A 23,442-nucleotide genomic window follows, 5' to 3' on the forward strand; every position below is an offset into this window, starting at 1 on the left:
CATTTACATTTCTGAAACTAATTACTCCCATGTAATGCAGGGAACTTCTTGTGGGTAGACTACTTGCTGTATAATATGTATTTACAAAAATACATTAAGTCTGTTCACATCAAGCTGCTTAACAAAATTCTCAAGGGCAAAAAATTTCACATCATATGATGGAATTACCACTACAGTTAATACAGCAGCTTCAAAATTCAGCATGCCAATACCACTACGATTTTAAAATAAGATTACAAATTATACCCATGCAATTCACAGATAAAAATTTGAAGTTGTATGTAATACCCTTGCTGAAGATAAACACTAGATTCACTGGAACTATCGAGTCGAAAAAAAATGGCATATGAGAGAAATTAATTCTGCTATGTGAGCAATATGTACATACAAGAAGAATCATAAAAAATTACACTTAATGATTTTAATAATCATGTATAATGTGGAAACGTCTGTTATTAAAAACTCACACAGCATTTATTTTAATTTTTTTGAACCTAGCTCAATTTGTACAATACACAAAATGAAAATTTTGATATTTTAAAGCTTTACGTCCCTACATTTCAGAGACTGATTCTGTCTGTAGTGTGTTAGATCTAATTAATCATTTGTTCAGTCCATGGACACACAATGTATTTGAAGATGGCATCTGCAGGGACAGAGTATAAAATCTGCTGTCTTGGAGGATTATTTTCGGTGGCCAATGCTCCATCTCGCCTGGTGGTCGTAAAGGCCTGTTGGAAGTGAGGGTGACGCAGAGAATTATCGGTGGTCAGGCTGAACAAATGATTAATTAGATATAAGACACTACCCTGAGTACAGAGACCTATTCAGTCTCCGAAACGTAGGTACATAAAGATTTAAAACAGTGGTTACAAGTCCACAAATCTCAAAATGAATGAATCGTCACTGATCAGCTACAAAGAAGGATATGGAAAACTGTAAAGCTTACTCGTTTTCCTTTCACAACAGCCCCATCATACAGGATTATGGTGACAATGTCGACATCGGGTCTAACAATTACTTCCTCCACTTCTCCTTTGGCCAGCATCTGATGAACAAACTCGTTCCACGACACGTATCTGATTACCTGAAAGAGAACAACATTGACAAACGGTTAGCAGCATGAAAGATGAGAAGAGAAGAAAGCAAAGAAAGATGGTGTTACAGTTAATGAGTGTGTGGCACCTTATTTTGAACACCCACAAATATTGTCCATCAGACCTCAGATTTAATGCATCTAAGCAAAGGATTTTGTTGTTTTATTTCTCATCGAGTTAAATTTGTGATCCAATACAACCAATAGTTATTCGTTACAATCTTTTCATGTGATATACAGCAGATTCTTATAACCATCATTAATGTGATCTACCTCATTAAAATGCTCGATTTGACCTCGATTAACATAGTATCTGTGCAACCGGGATTTTTTTTCCACCTGTTCAAGTGGCTCTGGCACCCACCCAGAATCGAATAAAGTGGGTACCTGGAGGAACCTCTGGGGGTTGGGGGGGGGGGTAAAGGTGGCCAGGGGCATGGTGCTGATCACATCATCCCAACCTTTGGTTGTGTTCAAGAAAGTGTGGGGCCTTAACTCCACACCCCCTATACACCTTCATGGCATGGTGCATAGCACAGGGGAGCACTTTACTTTTTTACGAAAGAGAGATAGAGGAACTCAAAACACCCACCTGTTCATATTTCAAGGATGTCATGTATATATGCACATATGTATGACACTAGTATCTTTCTTCTCTTACTATGTTGACAAAAATACAAACTAACCACTCACCCCCTAAACAGAGGAAGTGCGCACTCACTACCCCTTGGTACATGGAGTGTTCGCCACTACATCTATGATACAAATTTTGGCCATTCCATCCTTACTGCTTTTCCTCAAATAGCAATTCTGACCTTGATGACTTCTTATTTCCACCAATTAGGTTCATGGGTGCATTCATTTCCTTGAGGGGCTGAAATGTCACCTGCAAAGCAAATGCCAGAGAGCAAATTGCAAGCATCATTGTGCATTTGTATGCTTGCGTGTTTTGTGTTCATAAAAACAACCATTACTTTCTTTTTTGCATGAAGCAAGTTATGAGTTTATTTCAAATTTTCGATCCTGATTGCAGCAGATAATATGACATTACAATTACAATATGTCTGGATGCATCAAATAGTCCTTGCGTTTCCCCTGGAAGCAGTGATTGACTGCTTCAGGTAAGAGTGTCAGCTGATCACAACTGAACCTATTACTGATTTGTTGCTCTCCATATGAAAAGGTAGCAATTATATAGAACAATTAGCAACAGAACCAAACCACACCAGGATAATCATATGGCATTGCCTTGTGTCTTATCCTTATGGGTGCTGAATGCAGGGGTTGAAGCTAGTAAAAGGGTTAAAACTAGTGACTTAACTAGCCAATTTCACTACAGTTTATCAATAAATTATCATTTTAAAAATTAAACTGGCATCCAACATCTCTATTACATTTCCTTGTCCATCAATTTCCCTCTTATATTCTCAGCCATTATTAACCCTAAAAGAGCAAACAGCAATTAAAGAATCCACCCAAAAATAAGTCTGTAAATTTTGATTTATTAAGATGGTCATGTTATCTATGACTTTATATCCTCCACACAACATACCAGGAGAGCACTCTTGCCTGGCTAGTCACTGGAGATTCCACCATGCTATACTTACCTCAGGCTGATTACTGCTGGGGAAGAGGAGTGACACGATTGCAATCAACATATATGCTGTAAGCATCCACAGAAATGCTTTTGCCAATAAAGACGAAATCTTGTTATCTTCATCATCATCTTTATCCTTCTTGTTTCGATCATCAGGGTTCTGCTGGAATCTGTTGCTCGAGGTGTGAAAAGGCCTTGCACTTAAATGTTTATGAAGAGCACCAATTCCTTGAAACCCAGAGCGCTGCAACAGTCTACATACGGCTGCATGCTCCTTCCGAATCACACGATCTATCTGCAATTTAAAAACAAATATAATTGGTGATTCTTCTTGTTAACATGCCACACAGCCAAACCCAATAGTTTTAGCCATTCAATATGTACAGGGTGTCCAAAAATCCACATCATAGGAAAATGACACAAAATGTGAAAACTTGATGATTAGACATCATTTAATATTTAGTACAGTGGAACATGAAACATCTCTGAATGTACATTAATGAGAAATGTAAAAACTCTCTGCTACTGAGAAGTGTCTGCTATCTGACAATAATGCTTAGGATACCACTAAAAATCAATATGTGCACCATCATTTAAGGAACATAAAATATGTGATTTAAGGATTTTTTTTCTTTAACATGTCGATGATGTGAATTTCTCTAACTGCAAACCATATATTCATATGATATGCACTTTTAAAACAATGAGTTGCAACACCTAAGTATTCTTGAAGCACAATAAATACTTCCAGCAGCAATCAAATCATCCCAATTGCTTTGTGTTAATATAGCCATTTTGCATATTATTACAATATACTTATTATTCATAAGTCTTAAATCAGAGTTAGGTTTGAGATATGCTTCCCCATGTATTTCTCCTGGGGCAATTGTAAAATACATATTACTTACAGATGTCTGTTAGGAAAAGATTTCCTGTAATTACACATGGTACTTTTACATGAGTAAGGTGTCTTGAAGGAGAAAATGTTTGAGCAAATCTTGTAATTTGGCTATGAATTTTGGATCCCCTGTACCATTTTCATTACTAGTTCGATATTGTCCCAACACCTCTCACTCGTTTATTTCATCATTCTTAACACTCATACTTACATATTACGCATTGCGAAGGATTCTTCAAGGTGGTATTTTCTTTTTTTCACGACAATAATTTCAATTTTTGACATGATGAGTAATCATTGTTCCTACTTTTTTCGCTTGCGTAAGACACAATATGGTGAGACAGCTTGACTAGCGTGGTAGATTATCAGTGGGTATGCAGTGTTTCCAACCTTCTCAACCGAAAAATCCCCACGAACCATACACGCGTAGCCCCACAAACCATTCACGGATAGCCCCAATTCATGAATACCCCACAAACCATGCACGGGAAGCTTAGGTTAGGTTCTGTTGTTAAAATGCGGGGTTCACGTGTAGAAAGTTTACATAATGCACGGGTAGCCCCACAAACCATTGACGGGTAGCCCCACGAACCATTTCCGGTAAGGTTAGGTTAGGCAACTTAGTTAAAATTTTCATCATAAAACAATGCGATAAGGCTTTTAAAAAAATCTGAACTTATATCGGCTCTTCTCCCTATTTCCAGACGTGACCCCCGCATTTTAAAAACAGATTCGTGATTAGAAGGCCAAATTTAGTTGGTATACCAAAAATTGACGAAATTGGAGACATTCTCTATATTTTTAATTCGCTCCACAGCTTTAATTAAATGTTGCATCAACTACAGGCTCAACACCAAAATTTACAGTTTTCTCTAGGGATGGAACCTGGGGGCAAAAATACGAGAGCAGACTCTCGTCGCATGCTGTCAAATTAAGCGTCTGAGCCTTGTCTTACTTGTGGAAATAACTACTCTACCATTCTTAATAATAATAATAATAATGAAGGTACGTACTCTGCCAAGGAACAAACGCGGTGGCTGTGGTATCGATGCAATTTTCCTGTAGCCATATCTATTCCAATTGTAATTGTACTTGCACTTATTAACTCCCGTATAAAATCTAGAGTCCCACAGCTGATGCAATGATAAAATTCTTTTCATACGGGAAGCGTTTGAAAATATATATTTTTTACAAGAATCTTGACACAATAAGTTGGTAATATGAATGTAGGAACTCATTGCAGATTGTTTTGTTGTTGTTGTTTATAATTCTTCAACATCGATGGTTTCCTTGCACTTTATCCACCATTTTAACAAAAGCAGAACGACTACATAAATAAATTTAGACGTAACATTCTAACTTTGAGGAAAATCGTTATTCTAAATCCTGAATATTAACTAAATAAAAAATTATACATTATAAAATCATTTTCGATTGTAATTTTGAACGAGAAAACAAATATGTGTTATTTTAACACACGGATATCCAATGACGAAGTACTTCATTCGCGCGAGAAATCAAAACATGTTTCAAAATTTTAGTGTGCGATAATTAAGTGTAATTTAAGAATCTAGTCTATTATACGGTTGATGATATATTGTACATAATTTTTTTGAAGGTATGTATATTTCCATTTATTGTTTGGAATTGCTGATATTTTAAAAACGTCATGGTTTTAAGAAGGCATAAAAACCTAAATTTAGAAAGAAGGCATACAGCCATATTGAATAAAAGCAGAACACCTATTTCCGGCAACATCGGATCATTTTTTTTTTATTGAGATGAAATATATAATGGAAATTAATAACATAATACTTTTTGATTGCTTGTTATTTTGTTTATTATCGACTTTAATTAGTTATTGAAAAGTAATAAATCAATAAATTTCAATTTTGCACGTATAGTACTGGATTAAGTTGACTCTTGGAAAACTGGAAGTATTGTGGGTGTAACAAACTTTCCTCGTAAAATAAAAGGATGTTGCAAAAAGAAAAACAGTATGATCGTTGCACAGTTAACAAGAAGTAAAAGCAAGCCAAATATTACTGTATCACTTGCCACAATGAAGTAAACTAAAGAAATTTGTCCCAAAATCAATACGAATTCCAAATGTTTGTATTTTTCATGTTCTGTCTCTTTTATTCCGTTTTTAGCTAATCGCGACGATGGAGATGAATGATGGTGAAGTGCAATTGAGCCATATACAGGGCGACATTCGAGCCCTAAATCTTCGTAAATGGTTAGAATATATAGATACATTCTCGATCAGTGACTTTCAAGTGAAAACTATCGTGCCATGGGAAAATAGTATGCATGTAGTTAGTACAAATGTCAAATTCCAACTTCCAAATAATACAAGGCTCTGTTGATAAAAATTACTGTGCCTATGTGCAAGGAGTTTGTTAAGTTGGGAGTACTCAGTCTACCTTCACTGTACATCTATAGGATCTTATATTTAGTACATAATATTTACAAAAGTTTCTGAAAACAGTATAAATCACCAATACAATACAAGAAATCGAGACAATCTTAAGTATAAGAAGATACCAACACAGTAAATCTCAAAAAAAGATTACTTATATGGCAGTAAGGATTTACAATCAACTAACACAATACCTAAAATCTCTACAAGTGAATAATTTTAATAAGTTAATTTTGAAAAATGAGTGTGTCTATGAAGTTAATGAATACTAAATAGATTTTTCAAAGAAATTTATACTAGAGATCTTGATACATAAAATGGTAACAGTATGGTATAGGAAACAAATTTCACTCATTCATTTAGTCATGTTTTACATTCGTACTTACCTATTATGCATTGCGAAACATTGTTTAAGGTGGGATTTAGCTTTTTTCACGAAAATAGCTTCAATTTTCCACATATCGAGTAATTATTGTTCGTTCCTCTGACACACAATATGGCGGAGAAATCTTGACTAGTGTCGATGATCAGTGGGTTTGCAGTGTTGCAACCTTTTTCACCGAAAAATACCTACTTTCGTGTTACTCATTTTGTATTTTTTCCAGGTTCGAAAACCCCACGAACCATTGACGGATAGCCTCACACACCGTTCATGAATAGCCCCACAAACCATTCTAATAGCCTCACGAACTATGCATGGATAGCCCCACAAACCAATCATAAATACACAAACCATTCATAAATAGCCCCACGAACCATGCATGGATAGCCCCACAAACCAATCATAAATACACAAACCATTCATATAAATAGCCCCACGAACCATGCACGCATAGCCCCATGCACCATGCATGGATAGCCCCACAAACCATTCATAAACGAACCATGCACACAAGGTTAGGTTTGGTTCTGTGAGGTTAGGCAAACATAGATAAAATTGTCATGTTCTGGCAAAACAATGGCGAGTTTGGAAACACTGACCGGGGTTTACGTCATTGAGCGCATGGAACATTTGGTTCACGCAGTTGAACGTAATGGAGGCAAGAGCTTTTGTGCATCGGAGAGACATTAATGTTGAAAAATACATGATTTACCAGCCGAATAAGTTGAACGAAGGGAGAAAACACTTCCACGAGCTTACAAAAGTCTGCAGAAACTCAGTTCCGTAAGTAGTTTCTCCTGTAAATTTGAAGAAATGTGTTTTCCCTATACCATACTGTTACCCATAAAATTTGTCTTTACAAGAAATCTAGTAACCTAGTTATTTGTTTTATTTATTGTATAAATTAATAATAATATAAGTTGACGATGTCGATACATTCTTGTAATGTCTTATGTACACACCAAGTTTCATTCAGGTCAGATATTTTCATTGATGATTTGTAATGTAAATCACGTGAACTATTTAATAGATGCACGTCGACATTTTTTAAACAATATGAAATTCACCAAAATTAATTTTTTAGGGTTTCCAATACTCAAATTTTACTGGCCAGCTGATCATGTGGAATCCTTGTACTTGTGCCTAATGATTAAATCTGATGGCACAAGGATGGTTGGCTTACATGTGCTATATTAAAGTAATTTGACTTAAAAATTCATATAATTTTTTATTTACACTCTTTTGGAACATGAGAACATTATGAGTTGAGAGGCTAATGGAGACTAGACATACAGTTTAAACTGGTATCTGAACCACTGTGCAATGTGCCTCCACTGGGAATCGAACCTAACATTACTCTGGAACCAACCATCCACATATGCTTACCAACCCAAGTTCCGATTGTGTAATTCTGATACCATCATGAAACATATGCATTTTCTACATCAATCAAATTCTATATATATATCTATAAACATATACAAAACAAGTTTTTCGATTACTCACTGCATTTTTTGTGTGCAATGATTTTTTCCCACCCTTCTTTTAATGCTAACATGAATAGAGTAAGATGTGGTGCACTTAGCATTATAATAACCATCCTATTAGTATTTGTGTTTGCTGTAATATTTCAGCACTTTCCTTCATTTCCTACAACTGTGTGCAATGTTTTTCATGCATAAAATATCACCAACAAGGGTGATGTAAAAGTGCAGTCACATCGACAACCTACTTTTCATGACACATTTCTTCCCCAAAATTTATGCATTCTGCTACTTAAAATGCACAAATTAGTTACTCTGAACTTCAAACATACTTCCACAGTCATATCCAGTATTCTAAACACATTATTCAACCACTTGTAATCGACAGGTCCTGCCTGGGTTGGATATCCAGTGGGGGCTCATTGCACAGTGGTTCTGATCGCACTTTAAACTTTAGGTGTAGTCCCCATTAGCCTATCTGTGCATAAGTATACTTAAAACAACAATTCAAACATTCCTCATCCACAACTTGTGAAAATAATTTCACAGTTGCATGTGTGACTGAGCGATCCAAGGTGGCTGGTATATTACAGTAAATGCACATTGTGATTCACCTGCTTACTGTTGTTTTGTACAAGTTTTTTTTTTTCAATTTTCTGTTGTATAATGAATTTAGAAATGTATAATGTTCCAAATAACCCGTGGCTCTACAGCCCTAGAAGGCCCTTGCCCTATCTCCCGACTGCCAGTCTCCCTCCCACAATCCTACCTAGAGGTGTGGAGATCTGGAACCGATAATGTGGTGACGTGGGGTCAGCATGTCGAACCCTCAGCCATTACAGAAGATTTTCCAGACTGGGTTATGCCACTCACTTGTAGCTCCCCAATTTCCTCATGATGGTGGGTTGCCACCAGTCCTATACACAGGCCGAAAACCCAGGCGGACTCAAACCCATGCCGTCCTGCAGTCGGAGCCCAAAGCACGGCACCTTAGACCGCACGGCCATGGAGGAGGACTGTATAGTTTTCTATGAGGTAACAAATTTGGAGAGCAGAGGCTGTTTCTTGTTTCTTTTTGGCGTATGCATTACCTTAAAGCCTTAAAATTACCTACTTTGCTGTAATACTTGAAATATCTTTTCTTTACAGAAAAAAAAATGCAAATTTTCATGTAAATCAAGTGTAGACACAGGTAAAATACTACACAGTTCATAAGTTTATAAGTCTGTTCTCTCCTGATTATTTTAGTACAGCTATGTACAAGTTCGACAATAAGTGAATAATTTTTCTTATCATTATACAAGTAAAACTGTAGTTAATATGATACTATTCATTAATGAACCATTGCACTCAAAGCAACAAAATAATTATTCATGAAAAATGAGTCATTCTGTCAAATTTTAGAGATTTTGTTTGACCAGAACTACTTTTTATTACTTTGGTATCCTTTAACAGGTTCCCCAACACAGGCACCTGGTATGCCATCAACAAATGCTAATACCAAAGGACCGCAAGGTGCTCCAAAGATATCTACCCCCATATCTGAACGGCAGCAGATGGCGTTGTTGTTACAAATGACGGCCAATGTTGATTCGGGTATGTACAGTTTCTTTCTTTGTTTACATTGTGGTATGTTAGGAGTTCATATTTCCTAAATGAACTACCACGGGTCATATTGTTTAGCATTTATTCTGTGTCATTTCTTTAACTCACAATTAAGTGCAATATAAGAAATTTCTGCACATTCTACTTTCATCAAAGAAGTGTTTTCAGAGAGTAACAACAATGCACATGCAATGTTCAGAGACCCTGTCAAGGGGTGGCTAATTTGAGCATGTTACAATGCCTGAGGTTTCAGGTTTGAATCTCGGCTGGGCATGTATTTTCTTTGTGAGTGTCCCTTCATCTGTTTTATTATATCACCACCCATCTTCATCTTCATAATTAGCCAAAACTGGCAGAAAAGGAAAATAAAATAAATATAAAAAACAACAACTGGTTTTTGCATCATACTCTTGTAAAGGTGTCTCAGTTTCAACACCAAGAAGACAAATTCAGGCTGCATGGACTCTACTTTGTATTGAATTGAGCTTGCTTTAGTAAAATTTTGCTTGACACAAATTTTGTAGTGCAATTTTCATTCTCCAATGCAGTTTCTTTGCATTGAGATTGATACAGTATGTAACATTGTTATTCGTACACATAGAATTTCCGAGGAAAAAATGTCATATCTACTAGTAAATATAATCATTTTCATATGTACCTGGAAATTAATGTTAATGAAGGTTTCACCAACAAATGTCAATAAAATTGTATGTTCAAAGTGTATAAACAGAGCATATAATTTGTGTGAAAAGAGAGAAACACGCTGTGTCATGCAACATTGTTATTCGTACAGGCAAGAGTTTCAATCTTCCTCGCATACAGCGCCACCGCTATTCGGGCGATTTCGTGCAGTTTGCAACTTCATAACAAGTTTGAACATGCAGGCGCACTCTCCATCAAGCGGAATGCTGACGTAGGTATTGTTGTAGGCCTATCGTCTATCAGCTTGTTCGAAATGGGCAAGGTGAAGGAACTTAGTTCCGATCTGAAGGATGTTATAAATTTGGCCCTTAGAAGTTATTCGTTAAGAAAAATTGGACAAACAGTCAATAAATCACACTCCACAGTTCAATACATAGTAAACAAATTTATAGAGGAAGGTTCAACACAGAATGTACCGAGAAAACCAAAAGAGAGACGGTTGAATAAACGTGCTGAATGCTATATTTTAAAAAGAGTGCGAGAAAAGTGTTCCTCAGTTACGATCGTTAGTAGAAAATGTTGCTGGCAAGATGATGTCCGATCAAACTGTCCGACGTGCCTTGTGGAAGCATGGATATCATGGCAGAATACCACGAAAGAGGCCGTATGTAAATAAGGTGAATCACAGGAATAGACTTCCATTAGCGAAAGAATACATCCACAAGGACCAGGAATTTTGAGATAGTGTCATATGGTCAGACGAGTCCAAGATTAATATATACGGGTCAGATGGGATAAATAGGGTCTGGAGAAAATCAAATAAAGGCAATGATCACATTAACACAGTTCCAACAGTTAAACACGGTGGTGATTTTGGGCTATATGTCGTCCAAAGGTGTTGGTACCATCCAGTTTATTGATCGTATCATGGATGCATATGTCTATTCGGACATATTGAAGAACAATGTAAAGCAGAGTGCCAAAAAATGGACATGCTGCCTATCTACAGATTCCAACAAGACAATGACAGTAAACATAAGGTGCGAGTTAACATGAATTGGCTAATATGGAATGTGCCCAAACTACTACAAACACCAACTCAAATTCCAACTTAAATCCCATTGAGCATTTATGGGCAATTTTGAAGAGGTGAGTCCATAGAGCAGGCGTCAAGTTCAAACAACAGTTGAAGACTGTTGTGCAAGCAGAGTGGAATAAAATAATCTCTGAAACATGTCGGAAACTGGTTAATTCTATAAAGAACAGGTGTCAAGCAGTAATTAAAGCCATAGGATTTGCATGAAAGTATTAGAACTGTCAGTCAATTTGCTCTGAATATACTTTTTTCTTTTATATTATTAAGTGTACGAATAGAAAAGTTGTACAAAAAATGACATGTTTCTCTATCAGTTTCATTTAATTTATTATTGTCATTGGTTATACAGAATTTGGGTAAGATTTTATATTCCTAAAGAAACAATTTCAAAAGAGTGTATTTCCTTTCAGATATTAAAGCATTTTCTTTGAAAATCCGTGTGTACGAATAAGAATGTTACATACTGTAAGTACTGTGCCAATGCTGAATCAAATCATATTCTGCAATGCACAGAAGTAATGATGCTTTTTGGTCAAGGGTCATTCCATGTCAATTCAACCAAAAAAGGAGGGTTTGGGAACCCATGTTCTCAGATTTTGATAAAAGTCTGCACATTTAATCCTTCCATGGTGGTGAGTAAACACATATATATTTTTTTTTTTTTATCTCTAACTTGTCTGGTTTCATTTTTATAGTCCCTCAAACTTTCAGTGATTCCTCTTTTCTTCCATTCCCAAAGCCTCCAGTGTGAGCCTTCACTGCCTTGGAAAAATAATTATATCTCCCTTACAAAGCATTCATTCTTTTTGATATTTCACAACAATGTTAACCAAACAATACGGCTTTCAGAAAAAAATATGACAACATACCACATTCACCACCAATAAATTAATAAAATATTATTTTCTGGTTTACTAAAATTCGAAATATCACTGAAAGGAAAAGTGTAACACCAACACAGGTAATTTTAAAATGAGCTTGTACATATGATCTAACATACCCATCAATAAAATTGATGGCTTTTTCATTCCTTCTGAAAATATGACAACTTATTTCTGATTATTTTTCAAAATGACTGCTGGATTTTGTATTTTTCAAATTAACTCAAAATCTAAGAATCTAGGTTCAAAATAACATTGAAGCAAATTTTTCGAGGATAAAATTATTTACAATGTTCGCTTGGAAGAAAATTTATGTCAACCTGAAAGTAAATACTTCACACTTATAATTTTATTTCAGTCACAATCATTTATGTTAATTACTAGAAGGTATTTCAGGAACATAACTCCAAAGTGACAGTGTTTGTACAGTATTATGGGTGGAAAATACCTGGTCCCTCCCCATTTGAAGCAAAAATAATACCTTGCTTACTACTCCCTGGAGAAAAATTGCGCACGTCCATGAAATGTTACGTTTTTATTGATTACTTGATTGAAAGCATCCCTTTATAATTACTTATGTTAGTTTATGTAGATTTATTAGCACAAAGTTAATTTTTAAAATATAGATTAATACTCTGCAAGTTGTTAATACATAGATTGAAATAAATGCAGAAAGTACATTTTATTGCAAGTTGTACATTTGTTTGCATTGTTGGCCTTGAAGCCAACAATTCTTAGTTCCTTTTGCCTTCCACATTAGTGAATTTTTCCTTCACTGTCTTCATGCACATTTCAGAGAAGTGGTATGTCCTTCCAGATATTGTGTGTGGTGGATCAACTGCAGCAAGCACATGAGGAATTGGTACTGCTCATGAATCTTCATGTCTTGGCCAATAGAATGATGGTGAAGTTCCATGGGGGCGAAGGAACTTTACAACAGCATCCCTCTCATCTTGGTTCACTGCAGATACTATTCTGAAACCAGAAGTGATCATATTAACAAGCAATGTAACATCAGGGTACAGTTCATCTGCTTCAACAAGAAATTAATATCAGCTTCTCAGGTTGAATGTGAGGGCAGGTTTCTGGTCCATTCTGATTATTTTAGCCACAATGGTATCTGCAGAATCCAGAGGTGCAAAGTTGTGAAAACTTCTAGCACTAGGAAGTGTCTGTACATCTTTGAGTCTGATTTGAAGAGATGAACGGGTCGAATGAACATTACCTTTGTCAATAAAGTGGAAACATATATGTTTAATGTTTTCTGTACAAAAATTATAAAATTCTGCTGCTGAAGTGATTTGCCTCTCAAATGGTCTCTGTGGACTTTCCTTTCGAGCCAGTCGCTTGTCTGTTCCACCAATCCCATCTCATTCTGACTTTCCATGGCTCGTTGCAAAAAATAACCATTGCGCCTTCAGCTCAAAGTGGACTTCATGCAAACACAGATTGATTAAGTTGTATTTATTTTTATATTGTGCTGCACTTGCGTCACTAAAATAGTGTACTTGCTTGGCATGTGACAAATTTTCTTTAAGAAACTTCACAATTGCTTTCTGAATTGCATGAAACAATCCTCTCACCTTCAGAGTTCTTGCAGTGGATAACAACTGGATGTACGGTGCAAGACTCAGATGTCCAGTGGTAGCGTCGTCACCTTGTAATCAAGGGGTCCCGGGTTCGATACCCGGTGGAGGCACCTAGTGGTTCGGATCCCACTTTAAACTGTAGGTTCACTCCCGATTAGCCTTACTGTGCATAAAGTGAACTTAAAACACCAAATCAATCAATCATCCTGGATTGTAAATGAGTAGTTCTCACTAAAGTCCATCGAAACTACTGCTACATCTGGTGGTGCATTTTCTTTTAGATTCTTAAAGAATGAAGTCTGTGACTTGGCTATGAAAGAATGTGGAATTAGTTTTTCTATCTTTTCAGATAGATCATCAAAAAGATCATCAAGTTTTGATGCACATTTTATCATCTGTGACCTGTCTGTTGACACCCATTGAGATAATGCAGTAGTATCACTTGCTTCGTAATTTTCAAATCTAGATTTTAAATAGTATAATAAATTCTGTTTGGGAGGACATTCACTACAGTGTCTGAGCATGCATTCTATCCCAGCCTTTTCACACAACAACTTCATTACATCCTTATAGCTTTCTTGGATTTGTGAAGCATGGAGGAGAAGGAGGACATTGTACAAACACACACTGAGTGAGTTCCACTGGCACCTGCTACCACAAAATTTAGAAAACCCACCTTAACATTGACATATTCCTGCTTGAAACTTAAATACAATTCACGAAGATTACCCATAATCAATTTTTTCCTCTTGTATTCCTTTTTTCCGATGCTTACTACATCTTTCATTCCAGGCATAACTCTAAATTGCTCATCACTTTCATAAAAGTTTTTCACCAAATCTGCAATTTCAGGTCTCAAGTTTTTTCCACGTCTAGGATCAGGTTCAACTAAAAATCCCTTTTCTTTAACAAGTTTGTACAGCGTACATCAAATGTTTCCTGTATTTTTTTACTGGAAGTTGATTTCAATTTGTCCCTCATAATATCTACAAGCTTGTCCATATCAGGAGCTTTCTCCTCAAGGTCCACTATTTTGTTTTATTTTATTGGAATCTCTACTTCTAATACATTTTTAATTTTGCACACCACATTTCTTTCAACATTTTTTAACTTTTGTCTTCCATAAGACTCCTTTTTGTATTCACCAAGAGCATGGAATTTTAATGACGAACATCTTACTCCAACCAAAGATGTATTCAACCCACTACATCATCTTTAAACAAAATCATTCTGCACTGGCTACACAGTTTTTGACCTGGTTTCACTTTGAATCCTCTTGTTAATATATTTTTAAATTGACGTACAGTCACTACACGCAGTGACTTCTTAACAGATTTCTTGTGTTTTTTGAGGGGTTCACAACATACTTTTTGAATAAATTCAAACTTCTTAAGGAAAGCATTTTTATGGTGCAGACAGTTTGCAATTCTTGTGTTCTACATTTTAAAAGAAATCTACTGTCCTCAGTTAGATCCTCAACATTTTCAATACCATGCTTTGAAACCTAACTTAATTTGTGTCAAAGTTACTTCCCAACACTACACTTAATATCTTCCATTGTCTTGGATTTTTTTCTCTTGTAGTCTACGGTTATTACAAGCATAAGAACACAGTTTTTCATTGTGACGTTGAGAACGCACACTCCCTTCATCAGAGATTTATTTTTAGTTTGACTAAAGATACAGTTTTAACAATGGTTAACAATTTTTTTTTATCTGAAATAGATATAAAACAGATTCCTTGTTTTCACAATTAAGTTGTTACATTACAGCAATGTCACATTGACAATATCCATTGTATAACTGATTCTTTTTGTTTAAAAAATTGTTAACGATTGTTATAACTGTATTTTTAGTCAAACTAAAAATAAATGTCTGATGAAGGGAGCATGTGTTCTCCTGAAACATCACAACGAAAAACTGTGTTCTTATGCTTTTAATAACCATAAACTACAAGATAAATAATTCTACAATGCAAGCAATGCATACATATTTGGTCTAGGAATTAATTCGTGCGGTTGTTACGCACACATTGAAGCTGTAGTTCAAACACAAAATACATAAATACCTTAAGAAAAATATTATCCATCGCGAGCCACCACTTTCGCCCATCTGTCAGGCAAGTTACGGATTCCGTGGCGAAAGAAGTCCTCGTTCTTTGAAGCGATCCAGTCAGAGACCCATTTTTCAATATCTTCTGAAGAAGTGAACCGCTGTCTCATATCCCACCATATGCACAGCATAACCTTTGCACAGTGAATATCTCGTTTCGGTTGTGATGGACCTGGTTCACTTGGCTTCACCCAGGCCTTTTTTCGTTTCGGGTTCTCGTAATGGATCCACTTCTCATCGCCAGTAACAATACGATGCAAAAACCCCTTTCTTTTCTGTCTTTGAAGCAGCAATTCGCAAATGGTTTTTCGTCTTTCAACGTCTCTATCTTTCAATTCATGTGGAACCCAATGTGACATCTTTTGAATCATTCCCATGGCTTTGAGGCATTTGGAAACTGTTGTTTGATCAATGCCTAATGCTTCTGCAAGTTCTTCCTGCGTTTGACACGAATCCTGATCGAGCTATGCTCTCAATTCTTCGTCTTCAAATTTTTTTGGCTGTCCAGGTCGCTCTTGGTCTTCCAGGCCGAAATCACCACTTCTAAACCGTGCAAACCACTTCTGACACGTTCGCTCAGCTAGCGCATGGTCACCATACACTTCCACCAAAATACGATGACTTTTGGTAGCACTTTTCTGCATGTTAAAGTAATGAAGCAGAACACCCCGCAAAAACACTTTATCTGGCACGAACTGCGCCATGTTCAGTTGACTACAAAATGCTGTTGTTGACGCGTCAATCAACTGCCCTATACTACGAACAATGCACGCTGATAGGAGTTTTCAACGCATGTGTGGCTACACGGAACTGTGGGACGATATGCTCATTACGCCATCTCTTGTCCAGGCGCACGAATTAATTCCTAGACCAAATACAAGAAAAACTATTGTCCGCCTGCCCCCCTTGCAACGTTGCCAAACGTAAGATCAGTCTGTTCTTCCTCTCTAACAAAGCTTGCCACTAAAACCGATGAAGTGAAAAGTCTATTGTCATCTCACCCAGCTCACCGTGCCCTAGCGCCGGACAATATCAACACCATGTTCTTGAAGAAAACTGGGGAATCCCTTTCTTATCCCCTCTGCATTCTTCTGAATAGATGTTTCTCTGAAGGCATCTTTCCTCATGCTTGGAAGCAAGCTAACATCACTCCCATTCACAAAAATGGCAACGAAAACCTTGCTTCTTCCTATAGGCCAATCTCGTTACTCTCTCCTCTGGCCATCATCTGTGAAAAAATCATCAAAGACAGGCTATGTAAATTTGTTTCTCCGTACCTTAGCTCAAATCAACATGATTTTCTTTCTGGTAGTTCCTGTCTTACGAACCTGTCTGTTTTTCTCTCACATGCTATAAAATGTTTTTCAAACAATTCACAACTGGACGTTATATATTTGGATCTAGCCAAAGCTTTCGATACTCCCAGTCATCGTCTTTTGATTCACAAATTATGCAATGGATTCAACATTCATGGTAACTGTCTTAACTTGCTCACAGATTACCTTAGCGATCGCCAACAACGTGTAGTCCTCCCAGGAACTCTATCTAACTTTCTTCCCATCCTTTCTGGACTACCACAGGGCAGTGTTCTAGGACCCCTCTAGTTCATATTATTTGTCGATGACCTTACCGACCATCTCGCAGCCGCCTCTAGTAATTCCCTTCTTTTCGCAGATGACTGTAAGATTTTCAGAGAAATCTCCACTTCCAACAATACTCATCTTCTCCAGAATGACATAACAACGTTTTTTTTCATGGTGCCTGACATGGAAACTTACATTAAATCCTGAAAAATGTACTACTCTCACCATCTCTCTCAAAAAGAACCTGTTAAAGTCATCTTACTCCATCTTTGCAAATAACATCAAAGCAGTATCCTCTCATAAAGACCTAGGCATTGTTTTCGACCAAAAACTCACATTTGAAGAACATATTACATGCACGACAAAAAAGGCTATGCGTCTCTTAGGTTTACTGTATCTTTTCACCGAAATTAGTGACATCTTTGCCCTCACCTTGTTCTTCAAATCATTCATCTCCCCAATGATAGAATACTGCTCTCCCGTCTGGTCCATGGCATGTCCCACTCAGCTCCCCAGAATCGATTCTGTTCTTAACTTTTTTCCTTGCTATAGTTCATTACAGGGTTTCCTCATTATGCAATTTTTGAACACCACATCTCCTGTCCTTTCTACACTTACATACTCCCTATCAGCGCCGTTTACTGGATGATTGTAAATATCTTTACAAAATTGTCAATGGCAGAATCCGTTGCAACACACTCCTCCAGGAATTCCACTTTCGAGTGCCTATGCGCGCAACACGGAACACAAATCTGTTTTACACAAAAAAGCCTAGACTGGAAATTAAAAAAAGATCGCTCTTCGACAGACTTCTCACTCAATATAACGACCTCCCATCAAGGGCTGATGTATTTTTCACAGAGTACGCCTTTCGGTCAACCATCAGAACATATGTTGCTAAATATTTGTTTGTGCTATCTTGACTTATTTATATTAATATTTTGTCTTATTTTGTTATTTTTATTTTTGTTCTTTTCATTGTTACTGATTTCAGTGTAAAATGGCTACGTGCTGTATCTGAATTTTTTTCAATAAATATATAAATAAATAAAACTAATAAATAGGAAGTAACATGCTTCAAACACCAGAAATCACAATCATACACTGCAATGAGCTAAACAACTGTCAATGCACGAATCATCAGCCTAAATTTATCATGAAAATATGAATGCATTAACCAAGAGCATGTGCTAAATTATCTGTAACAATGGAAAATCACAAAATGTCCTGTATTCTGTTCTGAAGCCCACACTGCCTGATTGCAGTTTCTATCCAGTGATACTGTTATTTTTGGGGTGCACTAAATACCAGTATTAATATTTGGTAGGTACTGCTAGAACAAAACAACAACTTATTACCGATTGTTTGTTTTTACCACATATTTGTTCATTGTTGTTGATTTTTAATTCAAATACATAATTGTAAGAGGATGCTTTCAATCAAGTAATCACTATCCACAGGTTTTTCTCCAGGGAGTAGTAAGCAAGGTATTATTTCTTTCAGGTGGGAAGGGACGAGGCATTTTCCACCCATAATACTGTACAAGCACTCTGTCACTTTGGAGTTAGGTTCCCGAAATGCCTTATAGTAATTAACATAAATGGTTATGACAAATAAAATTATATGTGTGAAGTATTTACTTTCAGGTTGACGTTAATTTTCTGGGGAGGGGGTATAGCACCCCTCCCCCCCTTCCAAGAAAGCATTGTGAAGAATTTTATGCTCGAAAAATTTGCTTCAATGCTATTTTGAACCTAGATTCTTAGAATTTGAATTAATTTGAAAAATACAAAATCCACCAGCCATTTTGAAAAAATCGGAAATAAGTTGTCATATTTTCAGAGGGAATGAAAAAGCCATCGATTTTATTGTTAGGTCACATGTACAAGTTCATTTTAAAATTACCTGTGTTGGTGTTACACCTTTCCCTTTCAGTGATAATTTGAATTTTAGTAAACCATGTTCTTGGGCAAAAAAATCAGAAAATAATATCTTATTAATTTATTGGTGTAATAAAGGTTGAATGTGGTGTGCTGTCATATTATTTTCTGAAATCCTTATTGTTTGGTTAACATTGTTTGTGAAATTTCAAAAAGATTGAGTGCTTTGTAAGCGAGATAGAATTATTTTTCCAAGGCAGTGCAGGTTCACACTGGAGGCTTTGGGAATGGAAGAAAACAGGAATCACTCAAAGTTTGAGGGACTATACAGGGTGGCTCAATAAGTCACTTAACACCCCCGGTACAAGGCCACTACAGCGCGCAACATGGAAATGGTGATGACCAATCGTTATCAGGCCAAGGGGGAACCACATTGACGACACCCGCAGGGTCGGCGGCCATCTTGATGTACGCCATCTTGAATTCAACTTCATAATTTTAAATGGGAAGGGGGTCGTACGATACATTAAAATGGGCTAGAATTTCACGAGAAATGCAATGGTGAAGGTTGTTTCGACGTATCTTTAACCAGTAAAAAGTTATGACTGAATTCTTGAACCAATTTGCTCCTTTTCGAGGTGTTAGAAAAATGCCTTAAAATTTGTTTAGCTCATCGGTAATGCATCGAGATCAAAGTGACATCTAGGGAGAGACGTTCGCATGCTATTGCACATTATTTTAATCAGATACATCCATGAAGAGCTGCTCATTATGAATGGTTGTCGCGAACAATTTACAGTGTGACGCTTCCATTGAATTAAAAGTCCTTCACAGTGACAAGGCTAATGTTTATGTTCAGAAGGAAGTTCATAAACAGAATATTCGATGCTTTTTATCTGATAACTCATTTTCAACAGATCAAAGCTGAATAGTTAGTGCTGGTAAGTTAATGGTGTGGCGTGCTGTGTGGAACACGATTGGTTAGTCAATTTTCCATCAACGGAACCTTAAATGCTTAGGGCTACTTGGATTTGTTAAATGAACAGTTTTTTTCATCCTTGCTTATGGAAGAAGGTACTTTTTACAGAGTTTTTTCAATAGGGAAGAACACCAGAACACTTATGTGAACGTTATGAACCAGTTTTTGTCCAAAGTTAGTTATCAGATGACAAGGGTCACATATTCTGTTTATGAACTCCCTTCTGAACATAAACATTAGCCTTATCACTGTGAAGGACTTTTAATTCAATGGAAGCGTCACATTGTAAATTGTTCGCGACAACCATTCATAATGAGCAGCTCTTCATGGATGTATCTGATTAAAATAATGTGCAATGGCATGCGAACGTCTCTCCCTAGACGTCACTTTGATCTCGATGCATTACCGATGCGCTAAACAAATTTTAAGGCATTTTTCTAACACCTTGAAAAGGAGCAAATTGTTCAAGAATTCAGTCATACCTTTCTACTGGTTAAAGATACGTCAAAACAACCATCACCATTGCATTTCTCGTGAAATTCTAGCCCATTTTGATATATCGTACGACCCCCTTCCCATTTAAAATTATGAAGTTGAATTCAAGATGGCGGACATCAAGATGGCCGCCGACCGTGTGGGTGGCATCAATGTGGTTCCCCCTTGGCCAGTCAAAGATTGGTCATCGCCAATTTCAAATTCCATGCCACAGTGGCCTTGTACTGAGGGTGTTAAGTGACTTATTGAGCCACCCTGTATAAATGAAACCAGACAAGTTAGAGACAAAAAAAAGTATGTTTACTCACCACCATGGAAGGATTAAATGTGTCAAGTTTTATCAAAATCTGAGATCATGGGTACCATGGTCTGGTTGAACTGACGTGGAACTGCAGCTTCCCCTCCCCCCTCTCTCTGTTTCCCAGCAAGACAAGTTTTCCCCCATTTACTTGTATTGCAAGACAATCAGTTCCTCTTTTGCTCCATAACTATTGAACTTGTAACCTTAAAATTATATGGGACATCAGGGTGTCTACTTACCGGGAATTCTGCTTGAATTTTTGGCTCCGGGAATTCTGCATGAATTTTTCTCCGAAAACGTGAAAAATTGCAACTTGTATTAATCCAAATGCCCTTGAATTTATGCATATTTATAAATGCCCTGAGCCAACTTTTTCACAGTCTTATCGAGAAAGTATAATGAAGCTGCCTGGAAAATAAAACACAATTCTCTCAGTTCGTTTAGTTTGTTAGTTTACTTTGCACAACAATCTATCAGACAGATAGAAGATTATTGCAATATGAGATATCTTGAAGTTGATTAGGTAAATTTAAGTTTGAAATTCTTGTGCCATTAACAATTTTCGTAGATTAGTATATCCTGGAGCATTTGTGACATGTGTTTGTAGATGTATTTCAAGTCTGAGTATGTAAAATGGCAAATGCAAATTCCGCACCTTAAATTAAATATTTTAAATATATATACCATTTAATTTAATTTAATTAGAATTTTTTGAAACATTGGAATCACACAGACCCTTTACATTGTTAATATATTTGGTGTGTATATGTGTGGCTGGTGAGAGCCGGTAAGGGAGAATTCACACCGAAGAAACATGCAACATGCAACATGCGACACGAGTGTGTCACACCGAAGAGACAAGATGCATGCAGCAAGCGACACTTGGTTTCTTTGCTCAGTTTGCATGATGGTACTGATATAATTGCATTAATCTGTTTATTAGTCACCCGAAAATAACGTAACAAGACACATTGTTACATGTAAACTGCGTTGCAAAATTTGAGCAAGTTTACTGTAATATGCACTGAAATCAAACTGTATACGCTAGACTTTTCAGCCTGAATAAAGCGAATACCTAAACACTAGAGAAATGGTTCTCAACCTTCTTGCCACGGTATTCTTTTTAAGTCAATGCCCTTAGCCGATGAATTTTCCTCGTAAATCTTTTCAGTATTGAAGATTTTATGCATGAATTAACATGTACCTATGAAATTAAATATTGATAAATAAATTCTAGCATAATCATAAGAGTAATAATAGTTTGATTGCGTGTGTAGGATTGTTGACAAATAAAAAATATGGAAGACAAAGTGGTAACGTCTCCTTGTAATTAAGTGAACCCGGGTTCGATAACCGGGGAGGCACCGGGCAGATCCAGTTCTGATTAGTCTATTTGTGCATAAAATGGACTTAAAAAACGAAAACTCACAACACAAATATGATATTGAGATTATGATAGTTGTCAACCAGTTTCAGCAGAGCATTTCACAGCTCAGTATAGTTGATACGAGGGCACGGTATCGGGTCGTGGCCCGGTGGTTGATAAACAACGCACTAGAGTACTTTACCATGTTGACTAATATAGTTTGGACTAAAGTGCCTTCATAAGCTGACTTTTTCAAATAAAAGTAGTCAGGTAAATGGCCAAAACATGGCCTCTTTTCACAATGTTGAAGGCAAATTACAGCCGATAGATAACTGCATCAAAAAACTTGATAAAGCGAAATGAACGTTGTGTTTAAATCTTAAGACATTGTTAAAACATTGTACATATCGATACTTTATTATATCAACAAATTAGAGGATCAAACATAATGCAGGTTGGGCTCTCTTCTAAATACAGCTCGTTAGAATGAAGCATTCGCTGCGCATGCGCGAACAACAAACTGAAGCAACACGATGCACGGTATTGAGAAAACGGCACAGTCCTAGAGGCACGTAAGCGACACGCGACACATGCATCTTGCCGTGTCTCTTCGGTTCGAAAGGTTTCATTGATTACTGAGTGTTGGCTTCCAAGCGACACGTGTTTCGTGTTGCATGTCGCGTGTCACGTGTTTCTTCGGTGTGAATTCTCCCTAATACATAAGATTGACATAGAGAAAACATCTGCTTGTACCTTTGAATTTTTGGAAAGTTCATCTTGAAAACTGGGAATTATAATTTAATTTTATCCTGCTCCTAGAGTGGCCATCCTGAACATTATTCAAAAGTGTATTTCATAGTCTATGCATTCACATGCTTTGTAGCACATACGACTCGATCAGTGGCGTATACTGGGTTAAAAACCTGGGCTATCGTACCATATCATAGTGTTCGAATGGACAAAAAATTACTGCTGGGGATGTTTTAGCTCATTTGGGGGGAGGGGAGGTGTTTGAAGTGATGTGGCATTGTGATT

The 23,442-nt window shown here is 36.7% G+C and overlaps 2 protein-coding genes across 5 annotated transcripts in view; one reads left to right on the top strand and one right to left on the bottom strand.

Moving 5' to 3' along the window:
* The window catches only part of LOC145987622 (mitochondrial inner membrane m-AAA protease component paraplegin-like), a 48,060-nt gene that overhangs the window by 14,116 nt on the left and 10,502 nt on the right, over positions 1–23,442 (bottom strand). The window contains exons 2-4 of one of the 3 annotated variants that reach the window (XM_083122030.1): positions 21,281–21,445; positions 2,704–2,988; positions 950–1,087 (exon numbers count right to left, since the gene is read on the bottom strand). In XM_083122030.1, coding sequence (XP_082978156.1) covers positions 950–1,087; positions 2,704–2,988; positions 21,281–21,388 — 531 coding nt within the window. In that variant the 5' untranslated portion in view covers positions 21,389–21,445. Of the gene's footprint in view, positions 1–949; positions 1,088–2,703; positions 2,989–4,604; positions 4,921–21,280; positions 21,450–23,442 lie in introns of those variants that run through there. The other 2 variants (XM_083122029.1, XM_083122027.1) reach the window with 2 other exon arrangements.
* LOC145987621 (uncharacterized) overlaps positions 5,106–23,442 on the top strand; it is a 321,334-nt gene continuing 302,997 nt past the window's right edge. For both annotated transcript variants that reach the window (XM_083122025.1, XM_083122026.1), the window contains exons 1-2: positions 5,106–5,209; positions 9,335–9,475. In XM_083122025.1, coding sequence (XP_082978151.1) covers positions 9,358–9,475 — 118 coding nt within the window. In that variant the 5' untranslated portion in view covers positions 5,106–5,209; positions 9,335–9,357. The remainder of the gene's footprint in view (positions 5,210–9,334; positions 9,476–23,442) is intronic.

The sequence above is a fragment of the Lepisma saccharinum genome, chromosome 5 (genome assembly GCF_977018435.1).
Source record: "Lepisma saccharinum chromosome 5, izLepSacc3.1, whole genome shotgun sequence".
Classification (NCBI taxonomy): Eukaryota; Metazoa; Arthropoda; class Insecta; order Zygentoma; family Lepismatidae; genus Lepisma; species Lepisma saccharinum.